Genomic DNA, 23,113 nt, shown 5'->3' with positions numbered 1-23,113 from the left:
AACAAGAGCTCTGATCTACTCAGGGATGCCGCACACCAAAACTTTTTTATACTTTTAATACGTAGAAAATGATGAGAACAGATAATGAGAAAGCATAAGAAGGGAGGAAAGAACAACACAGAAGACTACAGTATGCATAGTGGAAGCACACAATGGATTTTTACACTGGAAGCATTATTTTTCTGCCATCAATTAAGAAATAGTAAACAAAGATTAGATTTCTCTTTTTGACTCTATACTGAGCTTGAATCTGTAAAAATATTCAAAAAGAGCCTCAAGTTCTACTGCTACACAGGAATAATCTGTTCAATTCAGAACATATTTCATATGCAACACTAGGATTGTTATGTTTTTATTGTTGCTTGGAATTTCTGCCTGCATATTTATTTTATGCAAATAAGGGTAGATAGCAATAAGTTCACCGCTAATACTTTTGTCCAACTGATCCAGAAATTCACCTCTGGATTACAGGTTGAGAGACTACTGACCTTCTCCAACCTGCTGCAAAACTCACTGCAATCAAACTCTCTCCTTTCAGTGGCTTATTATCTGTAGGCTGTGTAGGCACAGGACCCAAGGTCATTGAAATCACGCTTTCAGACGTGGGCCCAAATTTCCACAAGAAACCCAATATGATTTATTCTGCATCCATGACATCCAGCCATTCAGGACAATGTCCCACTTTAATCCACCCTTCTTTGACCACTCAAACTTGCTTTTTGTTTATAGCTTCCTGTGCACGGAAAAGCCTCAGCTGAGAGCAGAAGCACCACAGCTGGACTCACACTGAAGTCATCACTTCAAGGCAAGCTTTGACCAAAAAGGAGAGCCCTCTTGCATTGTTTTCTCAGGTGCAACAGGGACGACAGAAAAAGGGAAAAAAACAGTAGCTGGAAATACAAACCTAACAGCTCATCAGTTAAGATATGACAGACCAATCTTGCCTCCAATATGAAGTCTGAGATTTCAAAGCACTAGTTGCACAGGGAGGAACAAAAGCTAAGTGATCACTAGACCATTGTTCCCCCATGTTGTTCTCATAAGTTCTGTTTCCTTGTTTGAGGATAAGCTAACTCTGTTGTTCATCATCCCCAAAAAACAGAAAATTTTATTTCAGGACCATTTTAGTCATTACAATCAAATCAAATTTTCTCCTCTTCCCTCTTCACATTTGAGAAATATTTTAAACTCATTCAGAAGTTCAGCTAAAGACTCAGAGCTTTGCCAAAGTTTAATTTTGACCCCACAGCTTAATGCTGAAAGCCATGCAATTCATAAAGAATCTGAAGTTGTGCAATTTTGTTTAAAGACTGACTCCATTTGACATTGAGCAAGTATCTTTTCCACACAGTAGCAGAATAATAAAAATAAATATAACTTAGTGAATTGAAGCAAAGAAAGTGAAAACACTTCACCCCCACCAGAATGTAATATACAACAAAATCTGTATTTCCCCCATCTTCTGCTATAAGTTACCATTTTATCTTCTCAAAAGAATTAATTTCCGGCAACTACTTCTGCTAACTCAACACACTAAAGTTTGCAAAGCTGACAAGATACCAAGACAATTTGTTATCCTGGGGGAGGTAACATCTCCTTTATTTCAGTTATTAAGGTTGTTCTACTACAAGTCAGATCTTTGACAAGTCAGTAACATTTAAAAGCCTGACAGACATGCTGTTTAGAAATTCTTTTGTTTTCTACATTTCATGAAAATCCTTTGTTTATTGTACCTTTTTCTAAACTAAAGTTGACAGTCATATAGAAAGTGACTATTACAAGTATTCAGAAGTACATCACATATTTCCTGGAACAGGGATAAAGGTTCTACCTTACTAGTGGTTATTCTGACTCTACTGGGCTACTCAGAGGCAAGGAAAGTCCATCCAATAATCAGTGTCTAGGATAGCTTAGAATAAGCAAATAAAAGTCCTCTAAGCACAATTATGAGCATTAGTAATACAAAAAATAGCTGCACATGAAGCACATGCCTCTACTTTAAAGAACAAACTCCAACTTGCTTATTCACTACCTGCATGAAGTTCTGACCATTTTAGCATTACCTGACACACCGCCTATCTTCATCATGCATTTGCTCCTCTACCACCAATAGCCATTCAAAATACAGACTGCTCCTGGCACCTTTGAATAGCTGCTGTGTATGACTTGGAGTCGGACTTGGTCCCCCACCAAAGCAACATCCAATGTCTTCCTGTGGCTGCTGAGGAATACTGTGTATCCTACTGGGAGATCCATAGGGGACACATGCTAGAGGAGCAAATGAGCACAGAGGACAGCGAGCAAAGTCTACACACATGTGTTTAGAAACCACACACACAGAGAAAAGTTCTAACTAAGAGGGTATATAGGTCTTCGGGAAAAAGAATGGCAAAGAGTTTCGCTAAAACTAAGCTTCCAGGGAGCTCAAGCAACTCTAATACCAGAAATTACTCTAAACCTACTTTTTAACATTTCCAATAGCATTCAAACACTGTTGTCTAACAGTTATAAAACTCCGATGTGTCAGATGCTTCTTTGTCTCCCTGTTACCTTGCTGAAATTAAACTGGCAGGTTAGTATTTAAGGTAATGAAATGCCTAATAATGAGAAAACTGAGTAGAGTGATTCTCTTAATCTTCCATGTTTTTATATGGATACGTCCAGGTTTTATTTGCTTTCTTTCGAAATCTGAACTGTTTTCCTTGCTATTCCAAGACTAATTTTGAAGGCAGATTTCAAACTCTTGTCTTCGTTGGGATGCACAGACAGTTTAGAAACATAAATAGAAGCCAATCAAAACTAAACATCACCCACATTTTGTAAAAAGCAGAAATGAATACGCAATAATTTGTGCATTCCTCTGTACATTAAGAGAACAAGTTTCCACAAATTAGAAAGAAATCCCAGTGTCTAGACAAGGCCCAAAGTTTAAAATTCATTACAAGAAATTTATTCTAGCAGAAGCACCAAAAAAAAAATGTAGTAGCGATACCTAACTCATCATCCCAAGTTAAGAAACAGGTCTCACAACCAAATACACAATGGCAGTCAGACTTACCTTCCCTCATTGATTTTTGCTTTGTCTCCTTGACAAGAGAAGTTCTCAATGTAACCCAGACTGCAGTTGATTCGTGCCCAGTCGGGCTGGCACACAGCGAGGAAGTGAGGACGCAGTCTACCTATGGAGTACTTGGCAATGTCTGTCAACGACTGGCTAGCAGCTGCTCCAAAAATGAAGGTCCCGATGGCTTTGTAAATAGTGGCTATGTAGTTATTTCTGACAAATGAATTTGAGTGCAAATGATTATAAAAGACAGAGAGAGTCTCTCCTAGGATTATCTGAAAGAGAAATAAGGACAACAGTTAGAGAAAGATAATAGCTTAAAAAGAAAGAAAGATACTACTCTACTGTTGTTAATATTCAGACATGTAGTTTCATAAACTAATTTTCATAAACATTAAGCTGCAAGTTCAAATTTTCCAAGAGTCAGCAGTAACCATGTCCAAATTTGAAACACTTATGTGGAAGAAAAAAACCTTTTACCTTACCTTGCTTCATGCTGAACTTAATCTTATTGATTTTCAGGGTATTTATTAAAACAAAACCTTCTCAGAGTAACATTTATCCATATTACTTGGCATAGCACTAACTAGAAAAATTTTCTCCAGTATTACATTTTATTCTACATCAAGTCTTCTTCAGCTAAACTTCTGCTGAGCAAAAGTTTTCTACTACTTCATATAGTTGTTGCGGTTTTTTGTGAAGCCAGAGACTATTCTGAAGGTCTAGACTTCAATTCCGGATGCAAAGGGGCAGTTATTAAAACAAAGAAATTTCCTATTCCTCAGGAAAATTCAGTCTTTAGGGGAGAAAACTAATGTGAGCAGAGAAAGGCATTGCTGAGGTCTTTCCACCCTGCATGTCCAAGGTATATGCCTCAAGTGTTGAAAGGAGAGCAAATTTAATTTTGTTTTCCTGCAACTCTGTCTTTTGCAGAAAGTAAATTTTTCTATAGACTAAGCACAAAACTTCACCCCAGACAGGCTGGATATTGAAGCAGATGCTCCCATTTTGTACAGAAACGCTCAACTCATACAGATGATCAGATGGTCAGGGGACTCAATGTATATATGTAGAGTGATCTTTAAAAATCCTGTAAAGATTAAACGAAAGCTGTCTGTCACTTGAGAGCACAAGTCTGGATCCCAGCAAAGCAGAGCTTCAGTGAATGAAGCTGTTATTAAACACTGACACCCAGGCAGACAAAGTAGCTGTCAGCAGCTCTGCACATCAAGGCAAAGAGACAATCCCATCAGATGCGTGATGCTGAAGTTTTACACTCTGCACCATAACGAAACATGGACTGAAGCAGAGCAACAGCAGAACATCGACTAAAGCTGAGGAAGTTTTCAGTAAAGTAGATGTTGGTAAGCTCTTACATGGAATCTACCTATCCCAGAGAGTAACCTCTTAATGAGGATAGCTGAGGAGAAATATCACAGACATGACTGCTAAATAATGAATCTCTTTTAAAAACCACTGCTGCAAAACTTGCAAGAAGGTCACTTATCTCAGTTGAAGTGACAAAAAAATTAGGTGATGTCAATGCAGCTACTTCACTGGAAATAGACATCAAACAGTATTCATCGTCAATAATCTGACTGAGCACTGAGTAAAGCACACCAACATTTGCTTTTACCGCCTGACTTTAAAGCAATCTTGACAGGAAAGCCTGATTTCACAACTGAAAGACAGTCCTTGATATTACAAAGGTAAACTCTGTTAGCTAAATGTTCGTACAAGCTCATATGGAGACTGGATAAATTCAAAGGAAATACATCCACTAAAAGTTACTATATTCACTGAAGCCTTTTCTGACTCGGGACGTCCCTGAGCTGCAAATGGCTGGTAGCGAAAGTACTGAGGGCAAGACATGAACCTTTGCTTCTCTGTTCTGTTCTTCCTCACTCATCTGTTTTAACCACTGCTAGAAATGAGGTGACAAGCTAGATGGACTTCAGTTACGACCAAGTACTGCTGCTCTTAAGTAATACTGACCACCAATGGTAGCAACAGTGTGGGGGAAAAAAAAAAAGTCCTGTCTTAAAAGGCAGGATCTTTTAGCATAAACCACTTGCTGGTTAAGAGAACAGACAAAAACAAAACAGGTTTTATCTGCTCCAGAGATATTTCCATAAGTTTTTGAAGCCATTTTTCCAAGAAAAGGAAAACTAGGTAAGTCAATTTTGATTCCCAGCCCCGCATTTCTACAGTTACGAAAAAAAATTCTGCTCCAGAGCAAACATAAACTACAAGTTGACCTTTATGTTGGAACCTAGATAAAAATCCAAGCAGTCCTTATGCAAGAAAGTTCTATTGCCATAATATCCCTTGATTTTAACCCATTAGCCCAGAGAAACAGCTGGCCAATACTGAGGTTTACACTTAGCTGCTCCTTTTCCAGCTTTGATTCCTAAAATATACTTGGATAAATATTTATACACCTAAAAAACTTATTTGGCATAAAAGAGTTTTAACTTTGCTCAACATATAGCTCTGATGAGCTTGGATGTCACCCAACACAGAGCCATGAGTGGAGTCTGAAGATCTTTAGCACATCTGGACAGGAATCTTGAAGCCCCTGTTGAAGGGTCACCGTTGGAACTAAAGTGCAGTCCCATGAGACTAAGCACATGAACTGGTGAACTAATGAGGTCCATTTCTCCCCTCTGCCCATGCCTCCACCACTTTTTGCCCCAGCACTGATACTATATTCTTTCAGGAGCCATTTCACTCAACCCAGATCAAAGCAAGCTGCTGTTTTCTGCTAGGTCAAGGAATTTCACTAGCTTATCCTAGTTCAGACAAGCCACCAGAAGTGGCAAAAGACAGGGACCTCACCTTTTGTCCACAGTAAGCTATTAGCTTAGCTCACCAGACAGCATGTAACTAAACCTTAAGGATACAGAGTCACCATATGCTTGAGCCAGTTCAGCTGAGCTAAGAGCTGTGGTCAGAGCGATCCCAAACCGGCAGTTGCAGAGGCAATCTCTCCAACTCACTGATCTGGTGTGAAGAGGAGGGAAGGAGAACAGTACCCCGTTTTCATCCAGGTTAGGTGCAGCATGACAGGGAGCCCCAGCATTAAGTAAAAGGCAAATGGGCCCACTGTTTTATCCTCACCTTCAGGGAAATACCCAGGTAACAACTCCCTGGCTACTTCCTTTTTTTTCTAGTTATACTTTTGATAAGTTCTGATTGGAAGCCATAATATTTTTCTGTTAAAGAACTTCATATATGTTGTTACACTCTCATGCACAGAAGTATTTCCAATGACTCTGTGGCAGATAAAAATGCTGACTTTATAGGTCATGCAAGCTCACATTCTGCAAGTAGTAGCTACCAAAATAGAAAAGCTTGAGCCAGTAATTTCAAATACATTAGTGTTATTCTTAACTTATATAGTAAGGGAGGAAGTTATCACCTCTCAGACTACAGAATTAAGCCACCATAGTTCTAAGGTATTCCTTTTCTGTTCTATAATCCTAGTTGCTTGACCTCAATTAAAGAAAACCTTTTAGTGATTCTTGCCAGAACACCATTTCTACTGCTTTAGCACCTGGTCCAAGGACATTATTTTGAAGTCCAGAAATCATATAGAACACAATTCTACAAGACTATATTAACAGATCGCCCCTCCTCCCTCTTCCCCACCCCCACTGAAATCAAACACAATGAAGAAAAGTTTAACTTACAACAATTATACTGAAAGGAACAATTATTCCTGCTAACAACTTATAAGAAATGGTGTCCTCTTTGTATGGATATCGGATGGATTCATCACTACAGAAAACTCCTCTCTGGAAGGGAATACGTCTTGAATTGAGAATTGCAAAAGGCAAGCCAGCTAGCAAAAAGGAATAAAAAATACATTACAAAAGCAACACAAACTCTGGTGATTACTATAACCCCGCATTTCCAAAGAGAGGTGCATAAAGAGGAATGGGCATGCAGCAAGTTAGAAGGTTATGCACTTCCTTTGGCCAATGACTACTGCCTTGTCTTTGCAGCTTCCAGGAAGGACAGTTGAATGAAGGAGAGCAGAACAGGATTCCTCTCACCTTCGCATTTGTGGCATATCAAGTATGGAAGGATGCCAAAACCATGAGTAAATAGTTCAGGGACAACCACAGAGTTGCTCAATTTGTTGCTACTGCCACAATTACCAGCTATTCCTTTATATTCCAGTGAGCAACAGTTGCCCGTTTATACCTTCTCTGGACAGCTTTACAGGTCAGAAGAGCATAATTTCATTTCATGAAAGCAGAAAAGGAGTGCTTCTCAGGGAGTGCAAGTGCAGAAGGATTTTTGAGGAAGAGATATGGAAAAAAGGAAAAATTACACATGCATGCGATCCCCACATTTCCACACATACTGGATAGTTCCCTGGAACTATGTGGTCACTTCACAAGCCCTACAACCTCAGGGCATGGAGATTTTATTGCCCTCTCTTCCACAGATGAGGAAGCCTTTGGCTCCTCCTAAACTCAACAGAATACGAGATTAAGGCACACAATGCTTTGTGCTATTATGCCTCAGAAGACCTGCAACACTAACCAAATCTAGTCATTTGAAGAGCAAAGTTTAAAAAAAACCAAAAAATCTCAAAATACGATACAAGTTACTACAAACTAACAGAATTGCATTTTTAAACCCTGATCCCCCATCCTTGACACACACGCAGCTTCTGCATGATCTGTTTGCACACAGGGATGAACAACCTCAGAAAGAAAGGGTTGCATGGAAAAAAGAAGTGGGGGACTACCAAGAATGTTCAACAAAACAACAAATAATCTTCTTTAACTTAGGGATGTACAGCCCAGTGGCACTGAAGTGCTTAAAAAAGCCCTTGATTTTGCGCTCAAAATTCAGCAGCATTGCACACAAAATGCACGCTAATTTAGAGTTAAGACAACAAAAGTCATCTGGAAGGAGACACTCGTAATCTACGAGTCAGGGATCAGAAAGGATGAAAACCAGCCTCCTTCCTTCCTGCCAGAGAAAGATGTTGCTGTAGTCTCAGCGCTCTCCTCAGGACCTCTGTGCCAAGGCATCACCCACCTCTTCCCTTCCATATACACAGCTACGCCCAAATAAGTGTGTACAGAAGTAAACATGGAAAGAACAGGAGAAAGAACGATAAAAAAAAGGATACCAACCAAGCAGTAAAAGAATTGTTAGGGTAGAGAAAGTTACACAGTCAGGAATTGCAAGAAGAGGAAAAAAAATAAAGAAAAATACCTAGGATCCTTGTCAACCCACTTCCCTCTTTAACCTCCACCCACGGGGTCCTCCAAACCAATGATTTGCTATTGATTTTCTTCTTCACACCATGGAGTGACTGCTTAAAAGAATGCTTCAGTTTGAAAACAGACACAGAAGAACAAACAACAAACTAATGGCTCATAAGATGAAAACTTCCTTGATGTGACCTCTGATGAATGACACACCGCTTTGTTCCATGACCAAGCAGCTACGCACTTATCATGGTGCCTGTGTATGCCCGCTAAGCCCATCACAAAGAATAAAGTACCTTGTATGCTGTTACAGTCATACAATCAACAACATGCAAAACTTCCCCTCTAAAACAGGCAGAAAAAAAACACTGCCATTGCGCAGATGGGTTGTTTCCACTTCCACACCAGCAGGACTACAACTGACCTACATCTGGAAGCTGTCCAAGCACACCAGCAAAGCAGAAGCAGGACAGTAGCACAGGCTAAGAGCCAAGCCAGAGCCTCGCCAAAACACTGAACCATTCAGACACCAGCCAGCACAGAGCCCTGCAACTGGACTCAACACTACAGTGCAAAAACATAGCCTCTCCTACCAGGAAAAGAAATCTCTCTCCCTTTCTCCCAACAGTAAGAATAGCAGGGTTTTGAAAAATGCTGCAGCCCAGACCTCCTTTCTGCCCTTCCCTTGTGTTGGTATTGTGACAGCAAGTCACAATATATCATCAGTTGTTTGGTATTTAGGTAACTTGTGCAATGGAGGAGGCAGAAGCAGAGTGCAGTCACGGTGCAGGAAGGCAACTTGTCAACATGATGCTGTGGTGCATTTTCAAAACCATTTATTCTGTAAAATATCTATGGAATGAAAACTTCATCCTTTGTCCTGCATGCACACTAATGCCATGACAGAAGACTATATTTGCAAAAAGTGTATTTTTTAGATCTCCAGTATTGGAGAACAAGACATACACAAGTAAGTGTCTGTTGATGATTTACAGGTTTACTTCTTCAGAGTAGCCAGTTTTAATTATCACAGTAAAGCAGTTGCTCACAAAATTAAGTTCAGCCTAATAAAACCTTATCACAGCTTCAGCACACTGCCACAAATAGTTGCTACTCGTTAGATGGTGCCACTGACATCATACCACCAGCTCTGCATAACCCTTTTTAAAGGTCTGCTCTATGAATAATGGTGTCATGGTGGCTTACTCCTCGTTTCCTCCTACCTATACCTGAATGTTTCAGCTTCTCAAGGTGGGAGACTGAAAATTTTCAGAGTGCAGGGGTTTTTCCGGTTGTTTTGGGGGAACTTTTTAATGTAACTACCTGCTACTAAATCAGAAATGGAAAGCAGTGGTATGTGGATCACGTAAATGAAACCCCTCATGCAGTGACAACATGTGTTTTTCCATGCAAAGAGAAGCTGCTTGAAATGTGTGTTCCCTTTTCAGCAATACTGAGATTATGACATAACTAGTCTGTAATTGCTTGCAACACCTTTCTATATCAAGATCATACAAACAAAATACCAAACAACTCAATTTGTTTTTGTTTTGCTTTTTATGCAAGAACCAGCTAAAATAAGTTATTAAAATGCCTTCTCTTTCATAATTTCTTACCACATCTTTTACTTTATCTGAAGCATATCCCACCCTGCTAATCAAGAAAAGAAAACTTTATAGTTTCCTGAAGTCATAACCAGTAAAATTTAGGTAAGACAGCATGAGTCTTAAAGTTCTAGGTATCTACCTGGTTTGAAGTAACAATTGGAAAAGCTATGCATTGAAATACAGAACTGCTAAAAAAGCTTATATGGTAAACTTCATCAAGTGTTTCTTCAGTTTCCCCCAACTGTGTAACAGATTTAGAAAGCAATTCCACCAGTCATTTCTCTTATTGCTGTTCAGCACATTTCAGTCCTGAAGAGAGGTGCTCCATGAAAGCTTGAGATAAAAGTTTTAATTTCTAAAAACCAGATTACAGTAAAATCAGATTGACTTAACACTGTTAAACTGAAAACTAAAGTCACAGAACCATATTCATAATTTACCTTTGGCTCAATCCAAGGCAGCTATTAGCCTGAAAAACCACACCAGTACTGGCTTTTGATGTCTTTTTGGTTACAGTACTCTCCAATGTCAACACCTACCCCTTAGAATACACTCCATGTAGCAGGTCTAATTTACTTATTTTAAATGCACATGGACTGGTTTCACTGTTAACTGGTAGGGGTGGGGAGAAGAGTAGAAGTCAAACCAGAGGGACAGCAACTCCTACTGTTTCTGGCAAGTGAAGCCACTAAGAAAACTTCTCACAATACTTAAGGGTTTTATTCTGTTTTAAATGCATCAGCAAAGTCTGGTTTTCTGGGATTTTAAGCTTTTTTAAAAAAAAGTTTTCTAAAGTCAAATCAAAGTTCTTTCAAATATGTAGCTTAAGTACTTTCTGCAGTGAAAGTCTCTCTCCCTCAAAGACAACGCAGACACAGGGAAAAATACAGTTTGGCTATTTCATTAGCACAAGCAGGACAAGCAAGCAGAAGAACTGGCAGAAGTGATGAAAGAGGCAAAGCCTCTTACTATAGCAAGTACAACAGTAGGGTTTCTCTATAGTTGTGATAGAGAAGTTACTTTTTCACCCTGAGAGATATCATAATTCCAGAAGACAGGAATAAAGTTTTTGCATTACAGTAGCCTTTTTCTAGGTACGAAACCTCCTGACACAGGAAGGCTGCTCATCTGCCATACTCACAGTAAGTTAAAAGAAAAGCCCTGCTTTTCCTACAAATATCCATTTTCCCCTAAACACACTACAATTTCCAAGGGCAGAGTTTTGCACATTAAAGAGAAGAATTAGTAAAAACTAGCTGGGCACAGTTTTACATGAAAGTAGAAGAAACCGGTGAGTTTAAGCATTCCTTTTAAGTAAGGAGTGGAGATGGCAGAGGGTCATTAAAGGCTCTCTACTGAATACTTCCCATATGACAATACCAAAAAGCATCCCTGATGTCTACTTCATTTTCCAAGTCAATTGTAACACAGTGAAGAAATTGCCAAAACGGAAGATGGCAAGTATGTTAAGAGGAATTATAAGGTTGGGAAGAGGTTACCAGTAGGGAATCTCAAGGATAAAGCCAACAAGCTAGTGTTATGCAGTGCATATGCCAGCATCATTAACCAATAACTAGCAGATGTACTGCTGACAGAGCTGGCAACCCTTTGACACAGTGGAAGATCAAGGCCAGCCAGTTCTGCCTGCAAAACAACTCAAAGACTGAAGCAAGAGAAGAGATGGAGATCTGTGCAGTAATGAGTTCAGAGTCACGCACCAGGAGGTTAAACAACTCTAGACGAGCTGTGAGCTTGTCAGTTCAAAATACAAGGGGAAAATAATGTCTGCTTCCTATGGTTGTTGTACATCAATATAACAGTGTGACCATTAGACAAGTCTTTTCAAAGGCATTAACACTTCTAGCCACCCAACAAGAACTTACTCTGAAAGAGCATTCAAGCAGAATTTTCAAACGTGTTTTGTTTCAATTAATCTGTCTTAAATGCAGATGGAGAAAGACATACTGCTAAGGTACATTCCTCATTATCTCAAAAACTAGAAAAGCTGTGGTTTCCACAGTTCAGCAGAATGTAAGGGCTGTAAAGCAGCTAATTGTACAGGCAGCAGGTATCAAAAAAAGCAATACTGAACCAACAACCAAGAATTAAGGAGCTAGAAACAGTTGGCAGTAAAGATATTCACAGTGAGGGACATACAAAGGCCTTTGAAACAGCCTTTCAGTCAGAATGCAAGAGGTAGAAACAAAAGTAGCTTGAATGATAAGACTAAATATTTTAAACAATTATAGTACACTTGTCCAACAGTCTGACTCATGCAGTATAATGGATTAGATTTCCTCATAAGCTAAAGTGATTCTGACTGATTATGCTGGGTTTTTTCCAGAAATATCCTGTATAACACAAGTCTACTTCTTTTCAAGTTTCTAATCTTGATTAGGTTTCTTCACTGTTACTGGGCATGAAGTTGATCTCTCCACAGAACTAAAAGCTGATCCTTACCGCTCTGGTTAAGAAAGAGATCATGTTATACACTGCCCCATGTTGTCCTTTCCACTCTCCTCAGGAAAGACACCACTTGACATTTATCCACACTGTATTTCACCAGCCATGTTATTGCCATCTTTGGTATTTACTGCTCTGAGTACCCTGCTTTGCTGCTTCACGGCACACACTCTCCTCCAGAGCATTTATGACTATAATGAAAGGGGCAAACTCCTGGAGAGCTCTGCTTGGCACCTTTCTCCCTTGTGAAAGCCATGGAGCACTTAATCCTACTGGCTACTTCTCACATTTCAATTATTTACACATATAAGGATTCTTCATTTAATCCTGTGACTATTTAGTTTCTTAATATTTGGTAAAGTAATTAATGAGATTTATTTGTTTTTTTTAAATATTGCATTTCGCCTGAGTACCCCATGCTCTTGGTGTATTAAAGGGATTAGGAAGAGAATAGATCTGACTGACACCAGGAAACAGTGGATGTGTTTCAGACAAAATAGCTTTAAACATCTGTGCTTAAGCAGTGGGTAGCAACAGTCTTTCTCCAGAGTTTAGAAACCAAACACATTTAAGGGATTTCAGTCTTTTCTCCCAGCACTTCAAGAAAAGCCACCACGACTGTTGTGCTATTATCTAATGCCAACTTCATTAGTGAAGCTTTAAACCAGATGTGACACCTAGACTTCTGATTAAAAAAAACATAAGTAGTATTTTGAGGTTTAAGTCTCCTTACACCAGAAATTAAGATAGAAAGGACGAGCTAACATTTCCCCTGAATATGCTGTAGAGATTTCATTACCAATTGCGTCAGCAAAAACATTCATAGTATTCATTTGTACAACACTAGAAATCCTGCCTGGGAAAACATGTATCTTGTGAAAGCTTGGTTAAAGCTTTTGAGTTCAGTATTGCTCTATACAACTGCCCACATTCTGTGGGGGTTAGTTACGGCATCATACAGCTCTTCACAGATCACGTTAAGACTTTGGCTTCTCCTCCGTACCAGAACGGTGCTAGTTTCCATTTCTTAAACAGAGCTTTAGAGTTCAGGAGGACACCCAGCAAGAAATATGCTTACACCATCACGCCACAGTTCACCAAGATCAACTGCTGCAACTGCTGCATTCTGCCACTCAGCTTTCTCCAGAAAAGACAGGTAAAAACCATCTCTCTGCATTTTACTGCTCAGGGTAGAACAGAAAGAGGTATAACGCGGTGAGCCAGAGGAAGGGAAATAGAAAAGGCAGCACAAAAAGGAACTTCCCACACACACACTTCCGCCTACTTTCCCTGTTGCTCACCTCTGGTTTCTGGTGCAGTCGCTTCCCTTTTTCACCACCCCCTTTAGTCTCTAGTCTAAGTCCCTGATGTCAACAGCAAGTTATTAGTAACTAGATATGAGACCTGAGACAAAGAAAGACATCTGTGCCATAGACTGGGGTTTTTTGCTTAAATGACAAGGCTTTAAATATTTAAGTTGCAAGTCCCTCTCCCTACATTTCTCCCTATTCCATTTTACTCTTTCATATACTCTACTAAATAATACCTTCAAAACAATTCCAGCCACTGTGACTGCTTGACTTTCTCATAGTCAGAACTAGGCTTCACTCAACATTTCAAAAGCCTTTATCTGGAGCTCCTTCAACAGTCAGGCTGCCAACTATTTTACTCCAGTTCATACACTGCGTGTGTTCTTCATCGCTGTATTAACAAACATACCGCAAGGACTGAGAAAAGTACAGTATCCAGTCTACAGACTTAACAAGCAAGTTGCTCCAATTTATTTATTTGAAATTAACTGCAACTGGTAAAAATTGTTTGTAGAAGTACCAACTTGAAGTAGTACTCCTCAGAACTTTCCTCACCTGATTTCAAACCAAGCCCACCAGAACACCCTCACCGTGGACAGGGCAGAAGTGGGGCAAAAGCTGGATGCAACAACTGCCATTTCTCAGCCTCTGGCTCTGACAGAGCTGACCTCACCCAGGAATTACTATTCAGTTCAACAAACTGCATGACCCTGCACATTAACCCTTCACATAGTATAAACACGGGTTGTTGTCATTACATTGGCTTTAAACAGAGTTTGAACAAACACAAACCAGCAGTTTATTCCTCAGAATAAGCTTGGGTTCAAAGATGATACTCATCCATATCAGTGTAAGACAAACAGTCAGTACCAAGTAGAACTCACCCTAGATTATGAAGTTCAACAACATTGCCTAAAAAGCTTGCCAGCATCATGAATATACAAAAAAACAAAGACGACGAAACATTACTCTCCTCTTCAAAAAAAGGCAAAGTCTTGTTCAGAGCATAACAAAACTATTAACGCATAACCTGCAACCTGAAAGCTAAAGGATGCAAAAGTCCACTCTGGTGTCAAACAGCAAGTTCAGTTTCAATTACCTGAAAAACTATCAACAGTGTGCCATAAAGCTTTGACATTGCTGCAAAAAATGAAGTGCATATCCACAAAACTAGCAGTCATCAATAGGTTTCATTACAGTCCCGTGTTTTATAAGCCTCTACCACAGCAGTACCTACATTTGTCCCTCAAGAAACGTATGAATTAGCCCAGTAACTGCTTCTGCTGTTAATCAAATAGGTGCCTTCGGTAAGTTTTCCTGCAAAATGTATGCCTTTCACAAACACAGCATAAAAAGATTAGCTTCTTTAGCCAGTCAAGAAATCAGTAGATTCCCTTCAAAGTATGATTGTGCTAATCTGTAGGAAGGAAAAGTTACAGTCAGAACATTGATACATATGGTAGAAGGAAACACTTCTGAAAACATTAAGCCTCATGCGCAACAGGATAAAGGGGGCACAGGAGCAAAGCTACATAGGTCCCTTTTCAGAAGGCATCATGATACTGAAGACATTAGCCTTTGCCAAACCAAACTAAGAATGTTTTGGTTTTGTTTTCTGAAGTAGAAGACAATGTGACCTGATCACCTAAATATAAATATCTCTTGGATGTGTTCAGGGTGGAGAAATGAAGTCCTATAAGCCCATAACATTTCTTACTTTCAAAGAAGTCTCAAATAGCAGAGCTCATCCCAGAGAAGTGACTTCTTCAAAACTGTTTTAATACTGGACACTTCCCCTGTCAGGAACATCAGCATTTGCATCACCTGTTTTAGCAGCAATAGTTGTGGCAGAACTACTTTGTTTCCCAGAAACTCCATGCAGCACTTTGGCTGAGTTAGAAGAACCGAACTCTTGTCCTCTCACAAATCAGTCTGTCATACAGAAATTCACCCGCGTGTTGTGTCCCTTCAGCTCCTGAACAGGGCAACCAGGCAAAACTTTGGCAGAGAACTACAGAAACCCTGCTCAGAACCTAGCATGGAGAGTAGACAAAACTCAGCAACTCTTCAGTTGCTCTGTTGTTCTGCTTGTTTTGAGAGAAAGATGCTTCAGAGAGGCCTCCTTTGCTCTGTGCTCCTCCTTCCCACAATAGCACCTACCCTTCGATCTAAGAGAAGCTGTATGAGTGTCACTGAAGGCAGTGGTTATAAGAAGCAAGACAACTGGAGAAAGAGAAAATTGTTTTGGAGGCAAAGTCAGCAGAAAATACCAACTGAGCAGGACATATGCAAATAGGCATGGTTGGACCTCACTGCAAGAGAAAGACACTGACATTAATTTGTCATTTCTACTTGAAGGAACGGATCTCATGCAGACAACTAAAGATCAAAAATGCCAGACTAAGTACATCATCTTAGAGATTAATTTCAAAATATTCATAGAGTTACAATCTATAGACACTACCCTCTAACTAGGTATGGCTTTTATACTGTTTAGAATTACTTTCCAAGCATCTCAGGTACAAGTAAGTATCAGAAAGATCTTCTGGGGTTCATGAAACGTCAGTCATCATGAATGTGTGTGGCTCCGGACACCGGCCTAGACATCTAAAGAGATTCATTTTTCCAGAGCATTACCAAGGCTTGTTTGACCTTAAGTCTCCAAAAATTCTAACAGAAAAATGGTGCTTCCCATTCAGACACAGAAAACAATCTGGGAGCTTGAGAAGTATCATACTACAGAATGGCACTTAGAAAAGAATAAACACTAGTTTCTTCCCCAGACAATTTATTTCCTGATCAAAGAAGGCAACTGGAACAGAAAAGAGTTATTAGCTATAAATGGAATTTTGAACTTTAAGAGCATTCTTTTACTACTTTTTTTTTTTAAAGAAGATCTCTGAGGGTTTCTAACGTATCACGTAAATCATCACAACATGTTCTAAAGACAAATCAATGTTCAGGCAGCCTAGTTTCTCTTAAGCACAAAAAGACTTCTTAACAATGAAATGTCTATGCCTTACTCCTTCCTGTAGGTTTTGGGGTTTTCTTTCTTTGAAGTTGTTTTACGTTCCACTATGGGCCTACCCCAACAACTGAACCAGATAAGATCTTTTATTATTATATAGCAAGATGTTCAGGCCATTTCTTACTGCACTCCAAAGACAAGCCAGCTGTTGGTGCAGCAAGGGGCATATGCATAACAGTATTTGAAGCATTTTTGCTTAGATTTCATGAGGCTTTAGGGACTAAGGCCCAAATACCCGGATCAGCAATACCTGTACATTGTTGAATGTTAAGGGGAAGGGCTATAGTCACTCTAATATTCCATCAACCATTTCCACCCCCCCTTGCAGATTTTATTTCTTTTGCTTCCGTTAGCTTCCTACCACAAGATATTCTTTTTATTTTGTGATGTGACAAAGCTGAGGTTTAAGTCCTACTTAGGATCACAGCATCCTGACTGAGGTAGTCTTTGATTACGGAAGAAAAGTTTGCACAAAAGTGCAATTTATCACTTCTTTGCATAGTGTTAGACCCAACTTTTATCATAAAATCATTCGTTGAGAAGCCTGTTCCTTTCAGGAAAGTCTCATTATCAGGATAGAATTTTTTGACTAGATGTGGGATAATAAGCATTACTGCCCAGTAAGCCTTCATGAGCCAGCTGTTTCCCTGTTCCAGTATTGACTCTGGAACATACTACTTCCAAAAAACTTAAGCTGCCTTGGAAAAAGTCTCAAGCTTCAATCAAGTGAGTCCGCCAAGAACAAAATCCGGTCTGAATGTCAGATTCCCCTACTCCCACACTGATCAACCTTCCCTGTCCATTCTGAATAAAGGCAAGCTTGAAGCTAGCAAGCTTTCAATTGGAACACACTTCCAACTCAGTAAGTTGTAATAACCCAGATCTCATACACCGTAGCTCTACAGTTCACCCTAACTCTAACTTACCAGTAGCTATAAATTCTTTTTCACCTCTTGCATAAGGCTGAAGAACTCCCCAAATCTAAAACTGAAACTAAGAAAGCCAGTTACATTAACGTGTTAAATACACAGACCAGTAATATACACACTACAATGATTACTTTCTCACTTGATTCCAGAACACCTGTGCTGCTTTAGGGTTTATAAAATGTTCAGACTGAAGAAAACTGATCTGGATAGCCTGTTTTGTTGTTACAGAACTACAAGTGCTTTAGACTTTTATTTTTTTTTTTAAACCTGTCTCAGCATGGAGGCTAGAAGTGATTGTTCCAGCTACATACTCCAGTCCCCTGCACAAAGACAGGCAATAAAAATTCACTGTGCAAGTCGCACAAAAATATCATAGAAGAAAAATATATGAATAGACTGGAATCACTGACAAGTCTAATCCCAAGTTGCAATTTTATATACCTTGGCAGTTAAAGTTACAATAGCTGTCCATACCACTCCTTGAACATTTACAACTTTTAATTAAATTAGCGGTATGTCAGATGTTTATCTACTGCTTTAGAGCCAGAAAAAAAAATGCACTCCCAATTGACTTTCTGTTACAGGAACAACAGCTTCAAATCTAAAAATGGAAGGTAAAAAAATCAAGCAATTAAACAAATTATCTAACTGCAATTGAATGCCTCTTTAGAAGTCCAAATTGCAGAGCTGCAATTGCTAGTTCACCTGCGCACATATCAATTGAAGTACACATGAACCCTACTGGAAAAGAAATTCTCCTTAAATTGTGCTGAAGATATATGTCAGTACATGTTAAAATGACAAACTTCAGACTAATTTTCCTCAAAAGTGAAATTATACTTATGATAACAACTGTTGTGTCTAGCTTCTATTTACTGCAAAGACTAACACAAGCTTTAATAAATCAGCATTTAAGGGAAAATTAGAGTAATGCATCTAGAGGTACCACAGAATTCTGTTTACTTGTTTTAAATGACTGCTTCCATCCTTAAACCAGTTTACTATATACTTCTTACTGATTAATTTAGCATATACATTTATCAGAAGACCAAATACTATGAGCATCTGTGATATGGTTAGGTCAACCACTGCAGGCAGAAACAATAAGATGTAGTTTCAGGTTCAAAATTATTCTGAATAGTTAAAATTTTAGTTCTCTAAACCAGCTCAAATCTTACTAAAAATTTGGATACATTCAGGATAAAATATTGTTAGAAAAACCTACTCAAGAGATAAACTGTTCTTGGTAAAAATCATGTGGTCTTGAAAACACCGAGCCTTTTTTCTACAAGCAACTGGATTTTCAGCCTCTGTATCTCATTTTGAAGGGTTTAAAGAGTCATCACATTTTTCATAAATCTAAGAAAAACCACTGAGTCCAAATTAGACTTATTTCTTTAGAAAGTATATGGAAGCAACAGTCACTAGTTATAGATTTGTGCACTTCACTACAGTGCAAGTTTTAACATCATGAGTGTTTAAGTTATCAGACTAACCCATTCTGAACAAGAGATGTATTTATTCCATAGCATTCTGGAAGCCTGTAGCAGTTCCCCCCACCCCCCCCCACCCCCCCCCCGACGACAAAACCCTAGACTAACTAATACAGTTTAAATCCTCATCTACATTTTTTTCCATTCCTAAAACAAACAAGATTTGTGATACTTGCAGTTAGAGATTAGTTCCAGATTTTCTGTGCAACCATAAAGTAGCAACGGCACCTTTCACATGCATATGACTATACATATATGGGAGTTTGCCTATATAGACTGTCTTCAACTCACGGTCACAGTGCGGAACTCTTGGAAGGCATACATTTTACTCCCATCACCAACACTCCCTATATATTAGCTACTTACAGAGAAAATGGGCAGGGTGAACCCCACTGTGTAGAGGACAGTGGATGTGATGGTACTTTCATGGAACGGATACTTGATGCTGTCATCATTACAGAAAAAGCCTCTCTGATATGGTTTTATTTTGGCCAAGTTTAGAACACCAAGGGGTAAGCCAGCTGTTGGGGGAAGGAAAACAAAAAACAAAAACAAGAAATACATGTGGTTAAATCAAAAAAAAAAAAAAAAACCAAAAAACAAAAAAAGAATAACATTTTTAAACATGCATTGAGGAAGCTACCAAACATGCAAAACTCAAATTTCCTAAGTATCATGCAATCCACACACTTACCAAATCCTGTTTATAGAAATTTATCTCATCTACAAGTCTACTTCAGAAGGACTCTGAGGTTGCCCACCAGATACAGAAGTTAAGAAAGTACAGAGTTCAAAGTCCTTTCACCAGTAAGGTGAGTTGCCACACACTGAACCAAGATTACACTTAAGAAAAGCGTTTGCCACTGATAACTGAATAGGTATTGAGGGCAGGCTGCCTTTGTGGCCCCTCCTTCTCCACCACCCCACTGGCTTGCATCTGCAACCCCCAGCCTTGTTCTATATACTATGATCTGGTCAGTGTTTCCAGAGAACAAGATAAAAATACATACAGATTTTGTCCAGTCAGGGAGTTAAAGATTTCATGCAAGTAGTTTTCATGCAGGTAAGGGGAACAAGAGAACTGCAGACACCCCAACAGGAAATACGGACAATCTGAACAGACTGCATCTCAAGGTAATCAGATTAATACTTTAAGACTTGTATTTGCATAGCTTTCATACACTTTGGAAGATTTCTGCATGAACACAAGTTATTAACACGGAACCTGAGACTCAGGTACAAACGATAGCTCTCTGAACTTAGACTGTGTGACATATTACCTATTCCCTCTCTTACAAGTTCACTTCCACTATACTGGCAGTCATCTCAAAGAAGTCATCAAGACCTCTGACAATTACATTCAGGTCTGAAACCTCTTTCTGACAAGAAGAGTCAGCTAGGGAATAGATATTTGCAGGAGCAATGATCTCAGGAAACCCCAGTTTGTCATTTTAGTCTACTTTCTCATCCTCTCCTTTCCTTTGGGCCCCTGAGCAAGTAATAGATCAACAGTGAACAAATTAGGCAACACTAGAAGAACTGCAAAATCCCCAAACCAAACAAAATTGTTTAAAATAAGGTAAGAAAGGGACAAACTAGGTTTTGTATTTTCCCCTACATCCATGTAATATGCAATTCTGCATATAGACACTCTGTACGTAACTTAGATGGTAAGTGCAATTACTGAAGCAGAAAACACTACTCATAATAAAAACAAACAGCTGTACTGAGAACAAAAAGCATTTCAAAGTTCACATGATGAGAGATTCTTTTGGTTTCTGGTGACATTTGTTAAGACGACTATCAGGTAAGTCACTTAAACGGGTTTTGAATAAGCTTATTCCTGTATACTTCATTAGAAGACATCAAGAGTGAAACAATAGGAACAAAGCAATAAAACCTGGCCCCTTCTTTGGGCTGCTAAGTTGCAGCACAAAAGCTCGTGAAGCACCTATTTGAAACTGTGTATGGGCTTGGTAATACCCCAGCTCCCAAGAAAACTTCTATGATCCCAAAAGCCAGTGTGGCAGGAATTTAAAGCCTCCTATGGAGCAGAGAGGACTTTTTTCCACAAAACATCCTAAATTCTAAGGACTGTCCACACTTAAACGTAACTGGGGATACTGATGCAGCAAAGCACTTCAGCAGATGCCTACCATCTCATATAGCAAAACTGAACAAGCGTGCAAATGGTACCACATTTGTTCAACTTTAAGCACAAAATTTTTCATGAAGTCAGATGATATACCTTCAAATTAACTGCATCTCAAAGGTCTCCTTCCCTCCTCTGCTTTAGTGATTGAGAAGAGAGCTAGAGCTTGACACTGTGGAGATGGCAGAAGTAGCCGAAACAGAACCGCAGCCCTTCAAATAGAAACTGAAGAACTCTGAAAGTTCACTTTGATCAAAGGACACTGCTGTATGTTTGCATGTCTGGAGCCAATTTTCAGCTCCACTCAAGGCCATGGCAAGATTCCCCTAGCATAAGTCAGAGGCCGTGTTTCCTGTCTTTATCTCTGCTATTGCACAGCCAGCATCAGGACAAAGCCACTACCTGTCTGATACTATCCTATCTTCTCAAACAGGTCACCAGATTTTTAAGTGTGGAAACATCACATCCTCATGGTTAATATAAAAAGCAGCTTGTGTTTTGCAGAAGTTGACTACTTAACAGATTTAATTAAATATCTCTGTTTTCCAAGAAAAGTTGCCACAACTCAACAACAAGAATTTTTCTGTTTCATTCAATTACATTTTCAGCCTTCCAGTTCAACCTTTTTTAGCCAACATTGTTCAGTTTTTACAAGATTTTGAGGTGTTTTGCTTTCGTTGTTTCTTGGTTTAACTTCATTAGGATGGTCTACTTCATTTTTACCAGCTGCTGAAGTATGTTCTCTAAGTGCTTAAGTTCAGAAACCAGAAGACATTCCAGCAATTCACTCGCAAACACAACAAAGTTCTTAGCTCAGAAATTCCAAATCTTTTGCCACCAAAGTACACAGGTTTACAGTCATGGGTCATGTGCTTTTTTCAAGGAAGTTTTCCTTAGAAGCTGGAACAGAATTATTACATGAGTGTACATGAAAAAGAGAAAGTACCCTAAGTTTGACAAGCAGTGTTTGAAGTCCACCAGCAAAACAAACAATCAGTTTGAATACGAAGGCAGTTTTTTTGTTGTGTAACTGCTGCAGGAAAGAATTACTCACTCTGTAACCTAGTTAAGACAAAAAGCTTGAGGGCTTTTTTTTTTTTTAATTAGGGAGAATTCCTGACAGTAAGTGTTGTGTGCTCAGTTTTCATTAAACAAAGAGGAAAGGAACTCAAGATTTAATTTAAGCTTTTCTTTCTTCCATTAAATAGTCTTCTTTATGTGAAATTTGATTATAAAAAGCTAGTTTGTGAGAGCTTTTACATAACGAGCAGTTATCCAGATTTTTCTGGTGCCTACACATTTAAGTATTTATTAATACATTTTGGTTTTGTTCTAAATCTGTTTCACTAAAAGAAAAGGATTCACCTATATTTTGCCGTACATAAAAAGTACTTTAAAAGTGTGTAATCTAGAGTTGGAATTAAGGAACATGTTTTTACTTTTAACCATGAGATTCTGGGAAGGGGGGTGGGGGGAGAGAAGAAAAGCAGCAAATAAAGGGGTCAAATGAGAACAGTTTTACTAAAGTGACTGCAAAATTCATTTGTATATTCCATAGTAAAAGAATAGGAGAAATTGGAAGTTGGTGATGTATCTTACACTTATGGCCCATTTCCATTTTTTACATTACTGTTAGAATTCCCAGTGCAATCTAAATGATGCACTGCTTTCCAGCAATGGAGTAGAAGACTATGAAATGGTGTTTAGTTGGGCATTAACCTACCCCAAGCAACTAGTAGCATTTTTACTATTGCTCATTTTACGGGGACAGAGGACAACATTTAGTATATTTAAGCAAATGGTCCTTAAGTATTCACTATGAGAGGAAAAAAA

General features: G+C 39.0%; 1 protein-coding gene across 3 annotated transcripts in view; it reads right to left on the bottom strand.

Moving 5' to 3' along the window:
* The window catches only part of PLPP1 (phospholipid phosphatase 1), a 69,760-nt gene that overhangs the window by 33,007 nt on the left and 13,640 nt on the right, over positions 1-23,113 (bottom strand). The window contains exons 2-4 of one of the 3 annotated variants that reach the window (XM_075447346.1): positions 19,495-19,649; positions 6,757-6,861; positions 3,059-3,339 (exon numbers count right to left, since the gene is read on the bottom strand). In XM_075447346.1, coding sequence (XP_075303461.1) covers positions 3,059-3,339; positions 6,757-6,861; positions 19,495-19,649 — 541 coding nt within the window. Of the gene's footprint in view, positions 1-3,058; positions 3,340-6,756; positions 6,909-19,494; positions 19,650-23,113 lie in introns of all 3 variants that reach the window. The other 2 variants (XM_075447348.1, XM_075447347.1) reach the window with 2 other exon arrangements.

Source organism: Opisthocomus hoazin, chromosome Z (genome assembly GCF_030867145.1).
Source record: "Opisthocomus hoazin isolate bOpiHoa1 chromosome Z, bOpiHoa1.hap1, whole genome shotgun sequence".
Classification (NCBI taxonomy): Eukaryota; Metazoa; Chordata; class Aves; order Opisthocomiformes; family Opisthocomidae; genus Opisthocomus; species Opisthocomus hoazin.
Note: the sequence above shows the minus strand (reverse complement) of the source record. Positions and strands in the feature narration are given on the sequence as shown.